General features: G+C 38.9%; 1 protein-coding gene across 1 annotated transcript; it reads left to right on the top strand.

Moving 5' to 3' along the window:
• The first annotated feature begins 941 nt into the window (after positions 1-941).
• Positions 942-1,871, top strand: LOC146853761 (olfactory receptor 5AP2-like). Its single transcript, XM_085650873.1, has one exon. It carries the CDS (start codon positions 942-944, stop codon positions 1,869-1,871), a length of 930 nt encoding a protein of 309 aa, XP_085506999.1.
• The last annotated feature ends 24,593 nt before the right edge of the window (positions 1,872-26,464 follow it).

The following is a 26,464-nucleotide window of genomic DNA, read 5'->3' as shown; positions in this document are numbered from 1 at the left end:
CACTAAGGTAACACTAACATCTGCTCCAGTAGCACAACAATTTAAACAGGGTCAAATCTACTCCATTCAATACTTGTGTAAGTCATACACCCCTCCTACCAAGTCACAGATACTGGAAGAGAACCACATACAAATCAATGCGGGTAATAAATAACGCTACCAGCTAAAAGTCGAATGCCTAAAAACAACTGAAAATAAATAAAAGACAAACATCCTTATATCACTGTGGAGACATCAGACAGCCTTTTACACCACAATGCACAAATGTAAATAAAAGTACAAAATGTGAATAAACAAATTTAACAAATGTTATTTGATTAAAGTTAATTAAAACAGCATACACATTTTTACATTGCATACACCAATTCAAACATGTTGGACACATAATAAACAAATATTTAAAAAACGAATTTAGGTGAATCATGGAAAAATAGTTATAACTGTAAGCACGGCAGAAACCTACATGAATGTTATGCACATATATAAAAATACTAATATTTAGAACATTAATGATTTTAAAAAACACATGAGTCAGCACATAGATTTACCTACACTACTTGTAAGTAAGGCAGAAGTAAGTCAGTAGCACTCTGAAACTGAGGAGTATGCTAGGAGTACTAGAAGAGTAAATAACTCCACGCCATAGCAAAGCCTTTATGAATCAGATCCCTACACTACAGTTTTGGATTTGGAATCTATCACTATTTGAAGTCTTTCTTCTGAACAGTGTCCACCACATACATTCACATTTTAGAGACAGTCAATGGAAGTAGGGAAAGCTCAAAGCGCACTCAATCACTATGCTTCCCTGTGAACAACATTCCATTTAATAATTTACCCTTGAGACACACACATGAATATCAGATGTCTGTACAGCACTGGGTTGTTTTTAACTAAAGCCTCTAACTAATCAACAGGTTTGGTGAATTCCTTTTACCTCAATGGAAAAGAACAATGACACCTTTATCACAGAATTCATCCTCCTTGGACTTTCGGAAGTTCCAGAACTCCAGATCTTTCTGTTCTTCCTTTTTCTGATGATATACAGCATCACATTGGTGGGAAACTGGGGAATTCTGGTCATTGTCTGGATGTCACCTTCCCTTCATAGTCCCATGTACTTCTTTCTAGCTAACCTGTCCTTCGTTGACATCTGCTACTCCACAACCATCACGCCACAGAGCTTGAGCCATCTGCTGATGGAAAAGAAAACCATTTCTCTTAAGGCGTGTGCTTCTCAGTTGTTTACTTTTGCTGTTTTTGGGACAACAGAGTGCTTTCTCCTTGCAGTAATGGCCTTTGACCGCTACACCGCCATCTGCCACCCACTGCGCTACATGGCAATCATGAACCGGAGGGCTTGCCTTCAGCTTTTGGCCACATCCTATACTGGGGGTTTAGTAACCTCTGCCATCAACGCGGGATGCATCTTTAGACTTTCATTCTGTGGGCCCAATGTGATCCAGCATTTCTTCTGTGATGTACTACCACTTTTGAGACTTTCCTGCACTTCAATCCTCTTCAACAATATCCTGCTGTACACATTTTCATCACTCATTACTGTCAGCACTGTTATGGTTATTGTTGCCTCATATGTCTCAATTATCTCAGCAGTGCTAAGAATCCACTCCACAGAAGGGAGGCTTCAGGCTTTCTCTACCTGTGCCTCTCATTTTTCATGTGTACTGCTCTTCTATGGCACAGTCTCTTTCATGTACGTGGGCTCAGTCTCAAGCACCTCACAAGATCGAGATCGAGCAGTTTCTGTTTTTTACACCACAGTGATCCCCATGCTGAATCCCCTTATCTACAGCTTGAGGAACCGGGATGTAAAAGGTTCCCTTAGACGGATCATGAGGTGTACATACTGAAACAACAGTGCTTCTGTATTTTTCAAAATTGGTGGAAATTAACTGGTTGTCTTTGTAAGAGAATTTTTTCAGTCTCTACCTTATAACAACCCTTTTTGCAGTAATTTGGGGACCAACATAAAGAATAGGTGGAGAATGAAGATGAATATACAAATAAATACGGTGAATGAACACATAACACATCAAACAAGGGCGGGGAAATAATGGGAATATTAAAGTCAACTATTTGAGTGTAAACACCATAGCCCATATTTATCAGGGTTTTGAGTAACCCTTACACTTTGCAAGGGTACACAAGGGCGAGGATAACCCTAAGGGAGATTTACAAAGCAGCTGAAAGTCCTTGTTCCATGACCCTGCATGGCTTGATAAATCTAGAATAACCCAAGACACCGCAAATTGCTGCCTTGCATTACTCTGCAGCCGTTAGGTGTTCCATGGATGGAGCGTGGGTGTTCCCACACATTCATCTATAGATTTTGACACATTTGCAGATTTATCATTGGTGGCAGATCTGGGAATGAGTTAAAATGCTATGCCTCCCCAGGTGAGGTGCAAGGAGGAGAAAAGTATTTATTTCTCCTCATTGTTCCCTCTTTCTATGAGTACTGCATTCCTCAGCACACATAGAAAGAGCTATATGCCTCTCAGGCTTGTTTTTGTGTCCCTTCCTGCACAAAAAACAATCCTGTCTACAACGTAGGCACATGTGAAACATGATGCAAGGGTGCCTGCTTAGGTGCTAAACAGTAAACTGTGTGACAGCACTATGAAAATACAGGAATGTGCCATATAATGGTAGCAACAGTGCAATCCTGCCCTTTCACTTTCAAGCCGCACAGCAAGGTGGCTCAGTGCATTGTGCTGCGCGAAGGAATTATAAATCTGCCTGAGATCTTTACCTGCTGTCAATCCAAAGAAATAATTTATTAAATATAATAAGGTAACCCAGTGTTAGTCAACTGGAAAGATAGGCCTTGCAATAGTGATAGAGATACCACTACAACTTATCCAACATTTTAAATACACTGCATCCTTCTCTATGGGCTGTTTAGGTCCTTCCTTAGGAGTCAATTATATGTATTGAAAAGGGAGGTTTAAGCCATTCAAAAGGTTTATTTTTCCACTATAAAATGGCAGTTCAAAACTGCAGTACAGTCTGTGATAGCAGACCCTGGACATATTTTAAAGTGGTACTTTAGAGGGTGGCACAACGAAAATTGCAGGCTCACTAACAGGCCCTGGGTACATATAGTACCATATAGTAGGGACTCACTAGTAAATTAAATGTACCAATAAGGTGTATACCAATTTTACCATGTTTTAGATAGAGAGCACAAGTACTTTATTCTCAAAACTCAACGAAAATGGGTTCAGAAAAGGAAGGGAGTGGGAGCAGAAATGTTTGGGGTGACCCTGCAAAGAGGGCCGGGTCCAATACTTCCCATTAGTCCCTAATGCCAAGCTAAGGTTTTGGGTAAGTTGGAATGTTTTTTATAGTAGGTGGCAGCAAATATAGCATCAAAAGTAGAATGACATGAAGCTTCCAATCAAGAAACATATAAATGTACTTGCTCTAGTAAATAATGGCCATATTTATGACCCCCGTTACGTCACACTTTCATCGCACAAAATGGTACAAGCACAACACAACTAGAAAATAAGGTTTATGTAGCCATGCAAGGCCACTTTGTGTGGCCCTGAGTGGCTTCATAAATCTCAAGTAAAGAAACACCGCAGAAATCACTGCATTGCCTTACTGTGGGCTGAGAAGGCATTCCTTGGGCATTGCAGGGGTGTTCTTCTCGCAGTTCCCTTTGATTTTGACACATGCCAAGATTTGCCAAAATTGACAAACCAGTGAATGCACTGTAGAGATACTCCTCTCCAGGAGAGGTGTAACGAGGAGAAATATTTTTCTTTGTACCAGTTACTTCTTCTGATTCTGCAGCACACATAGAAAGAGGAATATGCCTCTCTGGATTGTTTTTGTGTTAAAGTTGCCCCATCACAAAAACAGTCCTACATTGAACACACGTACCCTTGCACTATGGTGCAAGGATGCTCGTGTTGGTGCTAGGCAGTGAAAACTGCACCAGCTCAGGGGTAAAGGCAGAAATGTGCCATATTCTTTTAAATATGGAGTAATTCTCTTCTTTCCCTGTCATGCATCGCCGCACAGCAAGATGACCTGCTGTGCTGTACTGTGTGACTTGACCTAAGTTTATGAGAAAAATAATATAAGGATACTTGAATTCCAGGAGAGAGCTTGGGGACGTCCGCCTGCAAAGGTGTACAGAGGAAAGTCTGACAAACTAATACTACAGCATACAAATACATCATTGAATTCCAGACTAGATACATCTCCACAGATCCCACCATAATAAGAACCAGAAGCAAATCAGTGTTCTAGATGTCCTTGGCTTCAGCCTACTTCTCATGGATAATACAATGACAGATTCTTCCATCATCGCAGCCTTGACGAAATCTAACAAAAGCCAGCTCTTCTGCCTCACATCCTATGCTTTCAGACTAATTAGTTAAAACAAACATGACCTTCACACAACAAGCTGATAATTTATATTGAGAACACAGTGGCTCTGGTGCCTGAAATAGAACGAAAATGATGCACACCAAAGAAAAATACAATGTTGATTTTTAAGATGTCGGGCACCCCACCCACTCATGCCAACGTTGAGATACATATATCTCAACTATATCTAAATCACTATATTGAAATGTAAAGTATGGAACACAAATAAGAAATGGTTATGCCTGTTGCAAATTAATATATATATGGGGTAAAGATGCACTCCAATTTAATCAATTTGTAGAATAACCTATGTTATGTTTATAATGGGTGCTATGGTACTGTGTCCGCTGTCAGACATGGTGTATAATTTAGCAGGAAAACCTACTAGGTACCATGCACTGTTCACTAGTTTGCGACTGACAAACCACTCTTTGTGTTAAATAAACAAAATGTAAGCCAAAAATGTAAGCATTGGACGTTTTAAAATAATATTGCAGCATTTCAATACATAAACAATAATAACATATCCATTTTAACGTCACGTAACAATGTATGAGGGTACAACACATTAATAATCCTTAATGGTGTGTACAGTTTTCATGAAAGTTTTCAAATAATGGTGATAAAATTCTTCATCTGTTTATGTGCATGCAGCCTGATGCATTTCGGGATTATAAAATCCCTTCATCAGAGGCTAGCCTTCAATAAATGATTCAGCAATTATACATTTGTACAATGATTCTACGGTGGATTATATTAGCACAGCAGCTAGTGACGACATGCATTAGTGGTGGAGCAACTCGAGTGATTGTTAACACCATGTGAAGCAAACGAAAGAAAGCATGGTTAGAACAAAAGAATGAAGAAACGACCCATAAAGATATTTGTGGCTATATAAATATGTGCTGATATGAAGACAAAGGAAGAAAGACGGGGCTGAAGTGTGATAATGAGGAAAAGTAATGAAATGTGCTTTAAACGACGAAGGAATAAGAAGTTGATAAAGGCTCACCATGATTTGTATGGTGATTCAATTCAATAAAGACTAGTGATGCTGGTGAGAGAAAAAAACAAACACATGAGAGTGTTGAAACAATGAAAGCTGGTTACCAAACTGGTTAAAAGGTGCTTGGGGCATAGTCGCTCACCTCAAATGAAATGGCAGTAATCTATTTGCTAGGCGGGATTCACAGAACCGAACAGTGGGTAAGCACTTCTCAGTCACCTGTAGCAACAATGCGTGGGAGAATGAAGTCGTTCAGTACAAAATAACGCGGTGCGTGTAGGACGAGCCAAACAGAAAGACGGTCATATTCTTACCGGATTTGTTTGCTGAAAAATCCCAGTTGGTCAAAATGAAACGAGGAGTTTCAAGTAATTCGGCATGATATGATTGTGTAAACGCGGATGTTATAAAGAGCGAAACCGGAAACTCGCAGAGACGGGTGGATCATGTGACAAGAAACAGAAAAAGTACTTGCAGTAGTTTTATAGAAAATTAGAACTACTCTGTTGTGAATGAATGAATGTCCTATAAATGGAAATAAAAAATTAAGTGTAATACTGAGAATCATTGAAACGAATAATGGCCAAAAAACACCCAGGACCCTAAGTGGGTTGTATATGTAAAATAGGCAGGACAAGATTTAGGGGTTACTGAAATGTGGGAAGGTCAAAATACCTACGAGAAAATGAGACTCAGAGAGGTAGATGCTGTTCTAAATATTAATCAGAATTATAAAACGGTGCAGCAAGCCGGGTCATGGCAATACAGGATGAACACGCGGAAAATGAGGGAATAATGAAAATATGCCGTACAAAAATATTTGAGAACAAAAGTGAAATGGGATTTACTGACCGAGTCCATGGAAAAGAAATTAAAAATAATGAAAAACGTAAAAGTGGTTGAGTTAGAGAATGTAATGTTAGAATTGTGGTGATACACTATAGGATGGGACGTGACTGACCAACTAGTTAAAAAGATGGTATGTGGGAAAGAAAGTGACTCCACAAAAACCAAAATAAACAAGGTGATCTGCGGAAGATGAATGAATAATGAAAGCAGCTAAAGTACTTTTGTGCCATACTTATAATGCATCTGATCATTATTATTATAACAGAAAAAATGCACGTGCCAAAATAAATAATGAATAACATGTTGGTGACTCAAAAGAAACAACTCATGTCTATTCAGTCATTAGGATCTGTAGCGTCCTGTTGGTGTATAAGATCATTATTATTATAACAGTGACTGGTAATACAAAAATCAATAGTGAATAGTAAATAGCAAGATGATAACTCTGGGTTCAAAGAAAGCAACTCATGTCCATTCAGTCATTAAGGCCAAATCATGCCATCATAGTGTTCAATTGTTTCATCCAATAGACCTCTCTTTGAAGAAGTTTTTTGGTGATGTCTATACCTGGACGTGGAATAACAGACTAAACAATTTGAAACCTAAATTGAGATATAATATGTCTGGATTCATCCCAGTGTGTTGCTAGGGAAGACATTGAACTGTGATTTCTAATTCTATTTTTGTGCTCTGTTATCCTAGTTTTGATTTTTCGTTCTGTTTTAGCTATGTAGGCTTTGCCACAAGGGCATTTCATACAATATATGACATTAGTAGAATTGCAATCACTGGAGTGTTTAAGGTTGACTTATTTACCAGTTAATGGATGAGTAAGTACATTGCAGCTGATAACATTATTGCAGCGAATGCAGTTGTTGCATTTTAAAGTGCCTTTATACTGTGCTGTTGTTGTGGTGTGTGAAAAGATAGCAATGATCTCAAATTGTTTCCATATGTATACGCATACAGAGGTTTTCTTGCAAATATACAGTTGAAGTCAGTTTCTTTTTCAAGCATTTCCCATCAGGAATGAATGATGTTTTGAACCAATTTGGATACTGTGGAGTAGGTAGAGATGAAAAACAATTTATCTGATGGTTGTCTGGTTTGTGGTTGTAGTAACACTTGCCGGCTGTGTTTATGTGCTCGTTTCAAACACTCTTCAAGAACATCCTTGGGGTAGCCACGAGCTTTAAAGCGTTGCATGAATTCTTGTTCTTTTATGGTTGTAGTGTCAGGATTTGTACATATGCGTCGAACTCTGATTAATTGTGAATAAGGAAGATTCCTTAATAAACTCTTAGGGTGAAAATTGGTGTAAATCAATGTACTGTTGCGATCTGTGGGTTTTTGGTAAACTGAAGTTTCAAAGCTGTAGTTGTCTGCAGACTTCGAGATGAGAACATCCAGGAACTGGATGTTGTGGTGCTGGATATTATGGGTGAATTGAATCCTTGGGTTAATGGTATTAAGTTCATCGATCAGGATTTTAAGTTTGGTACCAGAGTATAAAGATGTCATCAATGTATCTGCAGTACATTATGATGTGTTGCCACCAGTTCGGGTTCACCATGATGTTCTCTGATTCGAAAAAAGCCATGAAGGTGTTAGCATATGCTGGGGCACCAGAAAAGCCCATTGAAGTGCCGGTGAATTGAGCGTAAAAGCATCCCTTCCACTCAAAATAACTGTGGTGAAGACAAAAATGCAATAACTTCAAGATGAAAAGTCTTTCAGTATCAATATTCACTGTGTTCAGTAATGCCCACTCAACCGCTTCGAGACCAGCTTGGTGAGGTATAGACGTGTATAGCGCGACGACGTCTATGGTGCATAGTATAATGTTCGTAAGGTCCATGTTATTAATGCTGGTGAGTTTTTGAAGAAAATGTGTGGTGTCCTTCACGTATGAAGACCATTGTTGAACGAATTGTTGCATATAATGATCCAAGAACTTCCCTAAAGGGTCAAAGATTGATCCACAACCGGATACTATTGGACGGAATGGTGGGTCCAGAGGATTTTTGTGAATCTTTGGTATCATATAGAGTTTTGGTCTTCTCGGGTTTTTGGTACTAAGGTAAGCTCTGGTTTGGTCAGTAATCCAACCGTGATCAGTGGCCTCGTCAAGTAGATATGAAAGAATGTTTTGCAGTTATACGGTGGGATCTTGAGACAATTGCATATAGGTATTGTTGTCTGATACATGGGCATTTACTTTAGCATTGTAGTATGTAGTGTCCATTACAACTATGGCTCCACCTTTATCGGCGGGTTTCATGGTGATGTCTGAATTGTTTGCCATGTTTTTAATAAGTAATCTGTCCTGTTGGGTGAGATTATTGAATCTCATAGATTGATAATTGATGCGAGACAAATCGTTGAGGACTAGACGCTCAAATGAGTCCAAAATTTTGTGAGAGACTGGTGGGATGAAATTACTCCGTGGTCTGAAAAGATTTACAGAAGCATTTGTGAGATTTTGTTCGGAAGGAACTACATTCGTGAAAAAATGACGTAATCGGAGAAGTCGCATGAATTTGTAGAAGTCTGCTTCAACATTCAAAGAAGTGGTCTTATTAGTGGGAACGAATGACAAACCCATTGCAAGGATACGCTTGTGCTGTGGACTTAGTGTCTGTGAAGAGATGTTTATCACTAGAACACTGTCTTGCCACTGCAAAGAGCTTTGCCTGCTTTTTCCTTTTCCTCTCCTGGTTTTTCTAGTGTGGCTCTGGTGTTGATGTTTGGTATTGGAGGAGGACGGCTGTGATCCGGGGCTTGGGATAAAAAAGAAGAGTGGGAGGTTGTTTGTAATGTATGACCTGGTTCTGTTGATGGTCCAGCTGTGGGTAGTAAAGATGAAACCACATTGGCTGGTGTTCTTTTGGTGGTCATTTCTTGGTCTGATACCGTGCTTTCATCAGATGATGTAGTACCTCTTTTATTATCAAAACGTCTCCTTGAATAGATCTCAGCCCAGGTATAAACTTTGTTAAGTTCGTAGTCTATGGTGTCTCTTTTGTATTTACGAAGTTTGCCTTCCTGCAATTCCTTTTAATATTTTTCAAGTTTTTGATTAAGGACCTCAATCTGTAATTTCCAGGCATTGACATCTAGGCGTTGTTGTAATTCTCCTTTTAAATTCAAAATCTCCTCTTCTAGGTCCCGTATAGTTTTGGAGACTTCTTCAATTATAAGCAAAATCAGATCAAGTGAACATTTATTAAGGATCGCGTACAATTTGTACATGAAAATTGGATTGAGGTGAAAACGAAACAACATAGGTTTGATTGCCAATCTGAGTCCCCGAGGTATTAGTTTGTATTTATGGTATTGAACTAGCGTTGATGCATGAAGTACCTAATACTTGCTGGACCGTTTTATAATTCTGATTATTATTTAGAACAGTATCTACCTCTCTGAGTCTCATTTTCTCATAGGTATTTTGACCTTCCCACATTTCGGTAACCCCTAATTATTGTCCTGCCTATTTTACATATGCAACCCGCTTAGGGTCATGGGTGTTTTTTGGCATTATTCTTTTCAATGTTTCTCAGTATTACACTTCATTTTTTATTTACATTTATAGGACGTTCATTCATTCACAACAGAGTAGTTCTAATTTTCTATAAAACTACTGCAAGTACTTTTTCTTTTTCTGTGACACTTGTCACATAATCCACCCGTCTCTGCGAGTTTCCAGTTTCGCTCTTTATAACATCCGCGTTTACACAATCATATCACGCCAAATTACTTGAAACTCCTCATTTCATTTTGACCAACTGGGATTTTTCAGCAAACAAATCCGGTAAGAATATGACCGTCTTTCTGTTTGGCTCGTCCTACACGCACCGCGTTATTTTGTACTGAACAAATTCATTCTCCCATGCATTGTTGCTACAGATGACTGAGAAGTGCTTACCCACTGTTCGGTTCTGTGAATTCCGCCTAGAAAATAGATTACTGCCATTTCATTTGAGGTGAGCGACTATGCCCCAAGCACCTTTTAACCAGTTTGGTAACCAGCTTTCATTGTATCAACACTCTCCTGTGTTTGTTTTTTTCTCTCCCCAGCATCACTAGTCTTTATTGAATCGAATCACCATACAAGTCATGGTGAGCCTTTATCAACTTGTTATTCCTTTGTCGTTTACAGCACATTTCATTACTTTTCCACATTATCACACTTCAGCCCCGTCTTTCTTCCTTTGTCTTCATATCAGCACATATTTATATAGCCACAAATATATTTATGGGCCGTTTCTTCATTCTTTTGTTCTAACCACGCTATCTTTCGTTTGCTTCACATGGTGTTAACAATCACTCGAATTCCTCCACCACTAGTGCATGTTGTCACTAGCTGCTATGCTAATATAATCCACCGTAGAATCATTGTACAAATGTATAATTGCTGAATCATTTATTGTAGGCTTTCCCCTGACGAAGGGATTTTATAATTCCAAAATGCATCGGGCTGCATGCACATAAACAGATGAAGAATTCTATCACCATTATTGGAAATCTTTCATGAAAACTGTACACACCATTAAGGATTATTAATGTGTTGTGTCCTCATACATTGTTACATGACGTTTAAATGGATATGTTATTATTGTTTATGTATTGAAATGCTGCAATATTAATTTAAAACGTCCAATGCTTACATTTTTGGCTTACATTTTGTTTATTTAAAACAAAGAGTGGTTTGTCAGTCACAAACTAGTGAACAGTGCATGGTACCTAGTAGGTTCTCCTGCTACAATATACATCTTGTTGCAAATTAAGACATCATTAAGCAAAAATAAATGTTGATGACAAAATAGACCAGTATTTATAAATCAAAAAACTTAATTAAATAAATACTTAGATACAGAATACATTGGGCCTTAGGTGTTATAAAATAAATATAAATAGAATATAACAGAAAAGTAGAAATAAAACTGTATGCCATCCTGTCTTTATTCTTTTTTGTTATATCATTTTTTCTTTAAAGTTATTTACATTTTCTATGCTCCTTAGCTACTATGCAAGTAGCAATATTTGAAATGCCCTGCATCAATATCATATTTCTCATTCCCCTGCAAATTGTGCTAAGAAGCTTTTTTCCCAGCTAGGCCTACCTAGATACCAGATATCACATAGAAGATGAGGCTAAGAAAATGTAATTCAGGGAATTGTTACCGTAATTTCACCCACCAGTAAACTGCAACTTCAAAAAATATTGAGGAAATTTAAATTTGTCACATGAACTCGATTTTGTATTTGGAGAATCACATTTTTTTCTGACTTCTTAGTGGATCCAAAATTTGCTTGTAGACCAAAAAGTAACACTGACTCGGCACCAGTAGTCGCTAATATTTAATACCAAGTTATTCACTCACATACAGTTTTATACAAAATATGTACCTTTGGTAGCATTGAGGACAGGCATTAAGCTGTTAAGGACTAAAACCCTCACTCACCCGAAGGTGACATGCTTTATCATAGGCTCCCGCCTCAAACAAGGAATGAAAGGAATCTTGTTTGGGCTACAATTCCAATATGTGTTGAGAGGAGCTGAGCTGTTTCGATGAGCAAGAATGTAGCATTGGTGGGTCAGGGGCAGAGTGAAAAAAAGGAGGAAAAAGTAGCAGTGATTAAAACTATCTTCCGGTGGGCAAAACTTTTTTATTCTGGTGCCCCCTTTGGATAGAGCTAAAAGCAGTGAGGACATGGGGTAACAACTACTCTGAAAAGGCCAACATATTTCTGCCCCTTGCTGACCACATAAGTTCATGGGCATGTGTCTGGACCAGAGATAGACTGTTACTCTGCTTCAACAATAAAGAAAAGAATAAATTGACCATACATTCAACCTGGTGATTGCCTGGGTGTATTAATCTCTTCCTCAGTTTTCACACATGGTAATGTAAGAAACAGGAAAAACAAAACAAGACAGCAAGTGTTCAAAGGTACTGCAATTACCGATTCAGTCCATTCTGTTTTCAGTGGTGTATGGGGTTGCAAAATTAACCAACACCATCAGACACACTTGTGCTAGGGCAGTGCAGTGAATGGTGATGATTAATAATTCAAAAAGGGTAGTGTTCATGTAATGCATCCTAATTGATATATATATATATATATATATATATATATTCACTGAAAAAACCAAAGGTTTCAGGGGCGTTATAGTTAAGAATTGGCATTTAAAAAACCTTAGAAATTCACTGAAAAAACCATAGGTTTCAGGGGCGTTATAGTTAGCTGGACATTTCCCTAGTACAAAACCCTAGAAATTCCCCTGTTATAGTTAGTTCAGCTAACTATAACTCGTGCACCCGCAATGCACTGCTGATGACGTCACATATTACATCACTCATGACATGGTCAGTGACATCACTGATGACATCACTGATGACATCTCAAATGACATCACTGATGACATCACTGATGACGTCATCCATTGAGTATGTGTTTCTCAACAGTTTTAATATGTTTAATATATATAAGGAAAGGCCGGTGGAAGAATGAGTGGGTGTACAAGTGTGTGAATGGATGATTTTCTAGGTGCCTAACTGACTCTATAAGTGAGTCATTAAATGTATCTGCAGACTAGTGACTAAACTGTGTGAATGTCTGTATCTGTCTATCTGTTGGTGTATAAACGGCTGCATGGTTTTGTGATAGCAATATGAGTGTCTCTATGGGTTATTGATTGGTTGTCTGAGTATCTGTATGGGTGCCTGAGTGTATGTGTGGGTGGGGTGTGTGTGACTCTGTGCATAGATGTGTGAGTGGGTGATTCTATGGGTGCATGGTTTTAAGAGTGCAACTGTGATGGACTGTATGGTTGGGTGAGTGTATGTAAGGGTGTGTTAGTGATTGAATGTATATCTCAGTTGTACATGTGACAGTAACTACATATGTGAAACACAGTGTATATATGTATAAGAGTAATTAACTATCTATATGTGAGAGTGTGTGATTGCGGGACTGGCTTTATGGATGAGTATGTGCTTGTACTAATAATTGAATAAGAGTGTCAACATTTTTTAGTATTTTTATGAGTAAGTGAACTTGAGTGTGTTTAACTGTATAGGTGAGTCAATTGGACTGTGTTTAATTATTTGCACAACTGACTAGGTGTGTCAGTACCTCAATGGATGATTGGCAGTGTGTGAGTGTCTATATATCTGTATAAATGCATATGATAGTCTTGTACGGAGTGACTGTAAGTATGAGTGACTGTACAGGTGAGTGAGTGGAGGTGCATGTAGACCTAAGAGTCAATGAGTGGGTATGTAGTTATTGGTATTGGAGTATCTATGGTCTTCAAAATGGCTGTCTGAAATTTTGAGTTGGTGTATCAAAAGTTATATTAGGGTGTGAGAAGGTGTACTAATTTATCACATAGATGACATCATCAGTGATGTCATCAGTGTTGTCATTTGAGATGTCATCAGTGATGTCACTGACCATGTCATGAGTGATGTAATATGTGACGTCATCAGCAGTGCATTGCGGGGGCGCGAGTTATAGTTAGCTGAACTAACCATAACAGGGGAATTTCTCGGGTTTTGTACGAGGGAAATGTCCAGCTAACTATAACGCCCCTGAAACCTATGGATTTTTCAGTGAATTTCTAAGGTTTTTTAAATGCCAATTCCTAACTATAGCGCCCCTGAAACCTTTGGTTTTTTTAGTGAATTTCAAAGGTTTTTTAAATGCCAATTCCTAACTATAACGTGCATGAAACCTATGGTTTTTTCAGTGAATTTCAAAGGTTTTTTAAATGCTAATTCCTATCTATAACTTATCTCTGAAGATATCATGAACAGCATTCTTTTTTAAAAGTAGGGTGCACATTAGTTTTGTGGAAAAGCATCTTTGTGATTGGTTAAGAAAAAGCAGTTTCAACGTGGAGTACATATCAAAGGATATAATTTGCTCAGATCAACCACACCTGCTACTTGCATTTGGAAGGCACTGTTAGAACTTAAAACAATCGTCAAGTTTTAACCTGCACGTGTCGTTAAATATTCCAGAAAATGTTACAAAAAAATGTCGTTAAGTTTTAAAAAATTGATGAACTTTTAACCTGCACGTGTTGTAGAATGTTCTAGAAAGTGTGTTGATAGAATATGTTGCACTTCTGACTTCTATTTGTTGTTGAATATTAAAAAAACGGTTCATATGGAAAGTTAAAAAGAAACCAATAGAGAAGTTTTGAAACCTAAAAGAATCAAGGAACTATTCTAATTTATTCTTTACATGTATTTATGTGTGCAGCTAAAAATGATAGACACAACAGCACTAGGAAGAGGAAGAAGCAGGGAGTGGGGGGAGGGAGGGAGATGGGCAGAATGGCACACAAGCACAATTAAGTACAACACACATATAGACTAACAGTTGCCAAAATGAAACACACCAACAAGCAGCACAAGTCACACAACCCGCCAACATCACACCACTGAACGAGCATAGAAGTGAAAACCACACTGCATTCATACAGGATGTGTACAAAGGCCAGTCATTGGTGTTGTGGGATGTCTGCGACCGTGGTCAACATGGATGAGATGCCCAGCATGTGGCACATGGTCGAGTTCACTGTGTGTTATGTTGCCAAACGGCTGCACCTCCCTCCCACGAGCCCCCACACTTTTGTACGGTGCGCTGTTGTATCTCGTGCACTCGTACGGCACACCATTGTAATGCCTATTTGCGCATGTCCTGTTACATTCCAACTACAACATCACAGTGCCATTTGGAGGTGGTGCATGCCAGTTTACAACATCAACTGCTGCGGCTCTTGTAGCAGGCCACACCAGAACAGAGAGACACACTTACCGCACTTCCTGTACACGGACATGTCCGAGACAACCCGTTCCCCTTGCTGGATAGGGACACCCCTGCACTGACCTGTGAACCCTAGACCAGCACACGCCAGTTGTGCATGCAGGAGGATGCGTGCGTAGCTACACATCCAGGCTCACTGCCAACGCTGAGGTGACAGCACACTGTGATGTTGCAGGGCTCGTGCCTATCATGCTAAGACAATGACCACAGGGACACACTTACTAAGATGTGGGTTTGGGGGGCATTGGCGGTCCTGGAGTTGTTGAGATGAGTCTTCTGGCCCTCATGGGTATCCCTGTATCATTCTCATTGACTCTATGGTACCTGTGGGTGTTCTGGTGTGGCTCTTGGCTGTGTTCCCTTTCATGGTGCAGGTAGTTGTCCTGCTTAACACCAGCAGAAAGCAGGTGTAAATTCCTGTTGCTAACGTGTCTTATCGAAGGAATTTGTTTCGCATTGCAATTGGTGTGAAAGTTGTGATGTGATTTTTTTCGTGTGCAGAACAATATACAAACTGAGCAGTGTATCTCGTCAAGATCCAGCACCTGACGCACTATTCCCAATCAATATAAATACAATGAGATTTCTTAATAGATTTTGTGCGTACACTTTAAATGCAGCCAATACCTCAGTGCAATTCAATACAGGATTTTAGTATTTAGAATAAATCGGAAAGGTGCACCTCGTGTCTTTTTGCACTGGAACGGCTACTCTCAATTTCATTATCAGCACTTTAACGGAAGTAAAGTTGAGATAAATCTAAAACACTATTCAGAAGTTGGTGCAAACTGCAGATATCACCAGTATTCCAGCGATAAGTGCCCCAAAATTTAACACCATGGTGGACTCCATCAAATAACAGTAATAAGAACAAGAGAGAGTCACACAGCAGTTAAGAGAACAACCAAAAACGTTATTCATTTTTTTTTCAAACTTAATTTTTTATAATAATAAATATAAAAACGAAAAACTATTTTCAAACTTTATTTTTTTATTAACATATATATGAACAATAAACTAATAAACAAAATGTAACAACAATAATAAAAAACAACAAGGCGGAACACGACTGTGGGGACAATGGATGTCGACGACAGACCTGGAAAATAAGAAAGATTGTTAAAAAAAAAACAACATGGTATTCTCAACAAAATACCACAAGAAACAAATCACAGATATATAAAATGCATACAGCTAACAAAATTTTATAAGTTTAACTTACAAAAACTGTAAATGTTGCCGCTTTAAAATATTTACCGAATCTGAAGAAAATGTTTTGCAGAAGGCACCACACCAACAACGTTTTTCTTCAGTGGTGAGGACATTTTTTACTTTTTCCAAGGAGCAAATAAAGACCAATGCCACCTTCGTCACTCGCAAGATTTGCCAAAGAGTTCTGTTACGAGGAGATCCTAACAAAAAATACTTGTGCGGTACAGCAAGTATGATGAAACACCTAAGGACCCTTCATCCAAACAATCTTGCACGAGAAGAGTGCAAACAGATGAGAAACACTCCTGTTCTGTATTGGTAAAAAAGAATGACAAATAAATGTATATTAATAACTTTCAAATTTATACTATTCCATTACTGTACAAACACATTTTATATAAAAACTGACTATGAAACTATAGCCCAGAACCACAAGTGTGACGATCATTAAAACACTACATGCATAGTGCATACTACTTTGAAGCAGTTCATGCCCTAAAGCCTACCTCACTAAAAGACTACATGCTAACTGACTAAATGATTACAGTACTATAAGGAGACACACTGGGTGACTCACAGGGTGTTTGCTAGACGAGTATGAATACTAACTAGGGAATAGAAGGTGTGAAACACAACTGTGTAGGTGATTAGAGGACTGCATCCATACTGCATAGGCATTTAAAGCAGTCCATGTGCTAAGGCCTGGCTCACTGCATGACTACTTGGGTACTGACTGAATGATTATCGTACAGCAAGGAGAGTGCCTAGTTGAATTTATAAGTGCTAGGCTTTTCGCACAGGGAATAGATTAGTACTTGGTACTGAATGGGTCACTAGAGGAGTGCAAAGGCAGTGACAAGTGCTGGACTGTATGGATACTGACTAGGAAATTGAAAGTGTGAAAGACAAGTGTCTAGGTGGTTAGAACTAAGACTGCATGCATAGTGCATAAGGGTTTGAAGCAGTCCATGTGCTAAGGCCTGGCTCAGTGTATGAATACTTAGGCACTGACTGAATGATTAGAGTACTGCAAAGATAATATCTTGGTGAATTTATAAGTGTTTGGGTTTTAGCACAGTGAATGGATTAGTACATGGTGCTGAATGGGTCACTAGAGGACTGCAAAGAGAGTGACAGGGTATTTCCTGGAAGTGTATGGATACTGACTAGGGAATTGAATGTGTGAAAGACAATTGTGTAGGTGGTTAGAGGACTGCCTACATAGAGGATAAGGGGTTGAAGCAGTCCATATACTAAGGCCTGGGTCACTGGATGAGTACTTGGGTACTGACTGAATGATTAGAGTACTGCAAGGAGAGTGCCTGGGTGAATTTATTAGGGTTTGGCGCTGTGAATGGATTAGTACATGATGCTGAATGGGTCACTAGAGGAGTGCAACGGCAGTGACATGGTGGTTGCTGGAAGTGAACGGATACTGACTGGGGAATTGAAGGTGTGAAAGACAAGTGTGTAGGTGGTTAGAGGACTGCATGCATAGTGGATATGGGTTTGACGTAGTCCATATGCTAAGACCAGGCTCAGTGCATGAATACTCAGGCAGTGACTGAATCATTAGAGTACTGGAAAGAGAGTGTCTAGGTGAATTTATAAGTGTTTGAGTTTTGGCACAGTCAATGGATTAGTACATGCTGTTGAATGGGTCTCTAGAGGACTGCAAAGGAAGTGACAGGATGTTTCCTGGAAGTGTATGGATACTGACTAGAGAATTTAAGGTGTAAAAGACAAGTGTATAGTATGTCAAAACACTTTTATTTGAAGCAATCTATTTGGTACTTAGAAACGGACTAAATAATCAGACTACTTCTAGGACAGTGCTTAGGTACAACTTTAAAATTTTCAGTTCTGCCACAGTGAACAGAATAGTACATGGTACTGCACCTTAGTGTCAAACCCTGACTCATTTTATCAATGCATAAGCAAAGACTACCTTCTAATGCTACTAAAACTTGACAACATGAGAGGTTTTAAATTAGTTATCTGTCAGCAAATACACAATGTTACCAAATGCTTCTCTCACAGTAGTTCTCAAATGCACACAGACTCACACTGTAATTCTAGACAACAACCACTATACCTAGGAGTTTACCAAAAATCATTCACTACTGTGGAAGTGGTAAGCGAACTGCACACAATCTTCATATTTCAGGACTGCACTTTTGTGTCAAAGCCTGACTCATGTAATCAAAGCATAAGCAAAGACTGGCTTCTAATGCTACTAAAACTTCACAACATAACCGCTTTTAAAACAGGTATATGTCAGCAAATACACGATGTTACCAAATGCTTCTCTCACAATCCTTACCCAAATGCACACAGACTCACAGTGTGATTTTAGACAAGCAACACTATCCTTGGAGTTTACCCAAACTCATTCACTAGTCTGGTAGAGTTAATGGTACTGCACACAATCTACATATTTAAGTACACCACATCAGTGTCAAAGCATGACTCATTTAATCAACGCATAAGCAAAGACTGGATTCTAATCCTACTAAAACTTCACAACATGACAGGTTTTAAAACAGTTATCTGTCAGCAAATACATGATGTTACCAAATGCTTCTCTCACAGTGATCCCAAATACACACTAACTCACAGTGTGATTCTAGACAAGCACCACTATCCCTATGAGTTTACCAAAACTCATTCACTACAGTGCAAGTGGTAAGGGAACTGCACTCAATCTACATATTTCACAACTGCAATTTACTGTCAATGCCTGACTCATATAATGAAAGCATAAGCCATAACTGTCTTCTAATGCTACTAAAAATTGACAACATGACATGTTTTACAACACTTATCTGTCAGCAAATACACAATGTTACCAAACACTTCTCTCACAGTGGTTCCCAAATACACACAGACTCACAGTGTGATTCTAGACAAACAACACTATCCCTAGCAGCTTACAAAAACTCATTCACTACAGTGGAAGTGGTAAGGGAACTGCACACAATCTACATATTTCACGACTGCACTTTATTGTCAATGCCTGACTCATTTAATCAACCCATAGGCAATGACTGGCTGCTAATGCTACTAAAACTTGACAACATGACAAGTTTTAAAACAGTTTTCTGTCAGCAAATACACAATGTTACCAAACGCTTCTTTCACAGTGGTTCCCAAATGCACAAAGACTCACAGTGTGATTCTAGACAAGCACCAATATCCCTAGGAGTTTACCAAAACTCATTCACTACACTGGAAGTGATAAGGGAACTGCACACAATCTACATGGTTCACGACTGCTCTTTAGTGTCAATGCCTGACTCATTTAATCAACACATAAGCAAAGACTGGCTTCTAATGCTACTAAAACTTGACAACATGACAAGTTTTAAAACAGTTTTCTGTCAGCAAATACACAATGTTACCAAACGCTTCTTTCACAGTGGTTCCCAAATGCACAAAGACTCACAGTGTGATTCTAGACAAGCACCAGTATCCCTAGGACTTTACCAAAACTCATTCACTACACTGGAAGTGATAAGGGAACTGCACACAATCTACATATTTCACGACTGCAATTTACTGTCAATGCCTGATTCATATAATGAAAGCATAAGCCATAACTGTCTTCTAATGCTACTAAAACTTGACAACATGACAGGTTTTAAAACCGTTATCTGTCAGCAAATACACGATGTTACCAAATGCTTCTCTCACAATCCTTACCCAAATGCACACAGACTCACAGTGTGATTTTAGACAAGCAACACTATCCTTGGAGTTTACCCAAACTCATTCACTAGTCTGGTAGAGTTAATGGTACTGCACACAATCTACATATTTAAGTACAGCACATCAGTGTCAAAGCCTGACTCATTTAATCAACACATACGCAAAGACTGGCTTCTAATGCTACTAAAACTTGACAACATGACAAGTTTTAAAACAGTTATCTCTCAGCAAATACATGATGTTACCAAATGATTCTCTCACACTGATCCCAAATACACACTAACTCACAGTGTGATTCTAAACAAGCACCCCTATCCCTATGAGCTTACCAAAACTCATTCACTACAGTGCAAGTGGTAAGGGAACTGCACACAATCTACATATTCCACGACTGCAATTTACTGTCAATGCCTCACTCATTTAATGAAAGCATAAGCCATAACTGTCTTCTAATGCTACTAAAACTTGACAACCAGACTGGTTTTAAAACAGTTATCTGTCAGCAAATACACGATATTAGCAAATGCTTCTCTCACAGTGGTTCCCAAATGCACACAGACTCACTGTTTGATTCTAGACAAACAACACTATCCCTTGCACTATATCAAAACACATCTAGAAGTAGTACTACATTTTAGTATAGAAACATAACATAACTCATTTCACAAATTCATAAACAATGACTGGTTTCTAATTCTACCAAAATATAAAAACTGCACAGTTATCTGTCTACAAACACATAAAAAACACAAATGCCTATCACAGAATGGTTTCTACATGCACACACATTGTAGAGAAAAAAAGAACTCCCCACAATTTAGCAGGAAAAATACATTAGTCTGATTAAAATCAAAATAGTCTACATACATCCCCTCACAATTAAATAACTCATCTTTCAAGTTCTTTTGTAGATTAAGGAGTATATCAATCACTCACCATATTTCCTTTTACAGAATCTCTGCACTCTGCACTGTGCACCTCTCAGCAAAAGCAAAGAATGGAAAAGTTTCCCTTTCATTTTCCACACATATACATGTAAACATCAAATCACAATCCTTCGCACATAAACTCAAAAGCAAACACACATTTCTATTGGTTAAACATTTCAACCATTTCCAACTGAAATACATTCCAACCCTTCCCCCAATCTGCCTTCTGCCTGTTACCATAGAAACAGGTCATGGAGCACTGCACTGAGCTCACAGGTCACAAGTTCAGCACACAATGTTTCTACACAAGACAGGAAGTGTGCTTGACTTTTCAACATATCAGCTTATCATATATAATGTTCCTTACAATCTGTTTTTGTTAATCAATAACAGTCATACCTTTAAAAAACAAAAATATACACCCTACCTTTCAGTGTAGAAAGTAGTTATACAACCAATGATTTCTTGTCGTTTTTCAAAAAACGTTGCCGTGGATCCGCGCCCCCACCGCGAGAGAATCGGTGCAGCTAACTCGATAGGATGCGCACACCGTGCGCGCATTTCGCCGCTTTTTAAAAAAAAAAAAAAAAAGGGGGGCCACCGGGGGTCCTTCTGGGACCCCCCGAAGCAGATCTAGAGGGTCAGAGTATTTCCACTCAGCCCCCTTTATATCTTTTACACACTTATTCCCCTTCCATCTTCAGACTCGCTTCTACCGAGGCAGAAAATGGCCGCCAACAGTTCCTGGTTTTGAATGTAAAGAGACGCTCGACAGCCAATTAGCATTCAGCGCGCGATCGGGAGGGTGCGCGCTCCGTTCGGGGAGGGTGCGCTTATGGTGTGGGTACGGTCCGTGGATCCTCTGCGGCCATAGATATCACTAACTTTTTTACCCTAATTTTCCCAGGAACTACTGAACAGATTCACACCAAATATGCAAAAGGCACGAGTCCGAACTGAGGACTACCTCTTAGCCAAATTTGGTGTCATTCCGTAGCTGCGACAACAGATCCTATGGGAAATTGCATGGGGAAAACGTGTTTTGGGACCCCCCTTTTTTCTCGGCCCCTGCTTCACGGATCACCGCAAAACTTTCAGGGTAGGAGCGGAGCGGAGCTGGCCAAAAGTTTGGAGAATTTCGCGAAGATTCGTCAATCGGCGCCATAGATATTCCCAATAGAATGTTGCGGATTTCCTATAGAAAATAGGTCCTAACAATAACTATCTACTGCCGACCGCCAGTAGATAATATGTATATATATATATATATATCAAGGCTCCTAAGTCCCACCTTATCCAATAAGAACTGAGGACAGTATATTTATACCAACGAGCAGACCGGGAATATTGAGCATTTCGTGAAACTGATGAGGCATCCCGCCGAAACGCGTCTTTCAATAAAGTAATGCCTCACCACCTACCTGTTGCCCCGTGAGGGCTTCACATTATTTGTGACTGAGCTGGAATATATACATATATATATATATATATATATATATATATATATATATATATATATATATTACCTACTGGCGGTCGCCAGTAGGTAGTTATAGTTAGGACCCTGTTTCCATACGGCCTCCGTGTGCGCACGATGCGCGAAGCGCATCGTGCGTACATGGCCCATCTAGCGTAACGTGGGCACGCGGTGCGCGTAGCGCACCGCGTGCCCACCGTGCGTGCACGGCACTAACTGCGTAAAGTGGGCGCGCAGTGCGCGAAGCGCACCGTGTGCTCACTGTGCGCGCACGGTGCGCGAAGCGCACCGTGCGCGCACGGAACGAACTGCGTAAAGTGGACGCGCACGCCACGAACGGCGTAAAGTAACTTAGCATTTAAAAAACCGTACAAATTCACTGAAAAAACCATAGGTTTCACACACGTTATAGTTAGGAATTAGCATTTAAAAAACCTTGCAAATTCACTGAAAAAACCATAGGTTTCACACAAGTTATAGTTAGCGGACATTTTACTGATAAAAAACCATTGAAATTCCCCCGTTATAGTTAGTGCAGGCAACTATAACTCACGCGACCGCAATCCTCTGCTGATGACATATGTGTCTTTATGAAAAAAAAATATTTGTAATATATGTATAGCTAAAAATTTATGGAAGAAGACATGGGTAAATAAGTGTCTAAATACAGTATTAGCATCAGCAGAGGATTGCGGTTGCGTGAGTTATAGTTGCCTGCACTAACTATAACGGGGGAATTTCAATGGTTTTTTATCAGTAAAATGTCCGCTAACTATAACTTGTGTGAAACCTATGGTTTTTTCAGTGAATTTGCATATATATATATATATATATATACATATATCCACAATCCACAAAACCGCTTCAGCTCGAGCCACTTTTTGACGGCGGGCCGTGACGGGTTAGCGAGACCCCAGAATCCAAACACTCCGTTGCAGTAATATGCAAGAATGACAACGATTCACGGCTCCCAATTGCTTCAAGGCAGAGTTTATTCGGCAAAACAACTCTACGCGTTTCGGAAACAAACTTTCCTTGTTCACGAGTAACGAGACAAAGTGAAACAGATGATAAAATAACATTAGTCACTTGACATGTGGTTTGCATGTGATAAACAGTGAAAACAGACTTTCCCATCGTGTTAAGTGCTCGATGTGTCAATCAAACAATGTTTCTTTAAACTTCTAGCGTTCTCTGAGTTCAATCTGGTGTATTTTAAAACTAATACATTAGTTATATTATTATCAAACCAGAGATCGCCCAGTGTTAACTAAATGTTAAATTTCATTCATTTGACATTACGTATTTTTTCGTATTGATTCACTAAGTAGAAACTTTATTGTTCCCAAATTCTTTGCAACAAAGAGGTTCAAACTAGTCTTTTCTTCAGACTGTCTAGGTATCAAAATCACCATCATTTTTACCCCAGTGGTGCATTCAATTGCCTTATAGCCTCAAAAATAACAATTATTAAGTGGTAAGTGCTGTTCCGATCATTAATGCATTTGTAGCCCAAGTGGGCCCTTTTGCTAAACCACAAAGAGTTATTTTTAAATTCTACATAAATGCAGATAATGCAAATGTACATGAGTCTATTTGGAAGACTACCATCTATGTTGTACATATCATCGATAGATCTTTGATGTTGATCTTTTTCTTGGTTCCTCCAACTTAACTGGTCGTTGCTTACACAGTGGAAAAGGATCTGCAAGAATACATATAAAACTATGTCACCAGTTGACTACGGTAATTCTATTTAAAAAAGTCACCTAAAATAGAAACGCATAAGCAGAAAAATTATTTTATCATAGGAATTTTGAGAGCAAACAAAGACATACAGTTAGTTCTTCAGATTAACCCAAATGTACTGCCAATTCCTCGTCAACGTTATGTCCCAGAGGCTGTGTTGTCTGATATTTTATTATCATCCTCGATTCTAGTCTTCTCAGCTCGAGGACTCTATTACCACCTCTCTCTCTCAGGGGGACTGTGTCTAAGACACAGAATGAGAGTAGGCTAGTATTTTGCTGATGTACTGTTTTGAAATGTCTAGCTATTGGATATTGCTTATCATTTTTGGTTATATCCCTCAGATGTTCAAGAACTCTTTTTTTGGCAGGGTGAATAGTGCTGCCTATATAGTATTTGTTGCATGGGCATTTCAGAGCATAGACTGCATGATCGGTGTTACAGGAGACATGTTTTTTATCAGAAAAGGTTTAGCTTTTTCAGATAGAGTGACTGTTTTACAGTTTTTGCTGTACTTACATGCTTTACATTTCTGGCAAGTATAAAATCCTTCAATCTGATTCTTGTTCTTAGGTGTAGATGTCATCAGGCTTTGACATAGCGAATCCTTAAGGGATTTAGCCTTGCGATATGTCACCTGAGGATAGTGTTCAATAATCATTTGTGTGTGAAAAAGGTGAGAAATAGATCTGCTTTTCAAAAAATGGCGGCAAGCCTTAATTCCTGCCTCATGAGGGATACATGTATACAGGCTTGTCACATCAAGAGTTAACAGGAGAAAGTTGTCATTCCATTTTATCTGATTAAGTAATCTTCAAAAATCACTTGAGTCTTTTAAGAAAGACGGAAGGCTCTGAACAAGTGGTTGTAAAAAGAAATCTACGTAACGTGACGCGTTCTCTCCCTTAGAAGATACGATAGGTCTTCCTGGAGAGTTAACCTCATTTTTGTGCACTTTAGGGAGGAAATAAAATGCTGGTAATTTCGGATGCTTGCAATTGAAGAAATCAAATTCCTCTTGTTCAAGCAATCCTCTTTCTTTCCATTCTCCCAACTGTTCTTTGTACTCATTCATAGATTGTATATATTTGGCTTTCGTGGTTATCTCATAGTTTTGTTTGTCATTAAGTTGGCGATGCCGCTCTTTGAGATACATCTCCTTACATAAAACCACCACGTTGCCCCCTTTGTCAGATCTTTTAATTATAATGTTATCATCATTCCTCAATCTTTCAATCGCATGATATTGATCTTTGCTTACATTGTATTTCATCGTGTGGTTTTTATAACGCTCTCTTTTTCGAATTTTATCGAATTTGTGTATAACTCCCTTTTCAAATACGTCAATTGCCTCATTCACAATCTGTGGGAGAAATATGGATTTAGGTTTGAAACCACTGGTACAACCAAGATCTAACTCGATGTTATCATTGATTAAATTGAGGTAAGGATCGTCAATAAAAGAATCATCATTCTGTAACTCATGCAAATCATATAGCAGTTCATTATCACCAATATTCAGGATGCTCGGTATGCGCACAGGTCTTTCATTCAAGTTTGTTACTTTTGTTGCAAACCATTTTTTTAACTTTAGCTTACGAGTAAAATGAAATAGATCAATTCGACTTTGTGTGTAATTGAACATAGAAGTGGGACAGAAGGACAAACCAAGAGACAATACATCTATTTCATCTTGACTTAGAGTCCGACCTGAAAGATTTACCACTGTTCTTTTATTATTCATTTTGTTTTTTGTTGGCCCCTTGTTTTCTTTCCCACTGGGCTGTCTACATCTCTTGCTGATGTTCTTGTCTTGCTTCCTTCTCCTCTCCCGCCGCACCCACGTCTTCTGTAGCCGCCGGCACCTTGTTTGTGATTGGTATTTCTTCCCTGTGCCATTAGTGTAAACTCGTTTAAAATTTAGTTTTTTACTCCTTGTTGTTCGGAGATAGCCGATGCATCGCTTTCATAGTTGTCACTTTCTCCTGTATCAGTATATTCTTCTGATCTATCTACATCTTCTGATGTCGGAGTCACAATGCAAACCTTTTTCTTCGATTTTAAAATCGGGATTGGCGTCTGGGCGCGTAGGTGATCGTATTTTTTTGCAAAAGTTAGTATTTGGCCTTTTTCACAGTCGACTTGATCTCGATGGTATTTGCGTTGTTTTTTAGCTTTAATGTCATCTTCAATTTTATCGAGTTTGCTTTGCATCTTCGTCATGTCAGATTCAAATTCCTCTGATGTACACATTGTTTTTAGTTTGCTGGTTAATTCATCAATTTCAAT

The sequence above is a fragment of the Triturus cristatus genome, chromosome 4_1 (genome assembly GCF_964204655.1).
Source record: "Triturus cristatus chromosome 4_1, aTriCri1.1, whole genome shotgun sequence".
In the NCBI taxonomy this organism is placed as follows: Eukaryota; Metazoa; Chordata; class Amphibia; order Caudata; family Salamandridae; genus Triturus; species Triturus cristatus.
The sequence above is the reverse complement of the archived record's forward strand: the minus strand, read 5'-3'. Positions and strand labels throughout refer to the sequence as shown.

Bases quoted from the DNA above. Each gene is read 5' to 3' on its own strand.
- LOC146853761 (XM_085650873.1), top strand. From the start codon at position 942: ATGGAAAAGAACAATGACACCTTTATCACAGAATTCATCCTCCTTGGA.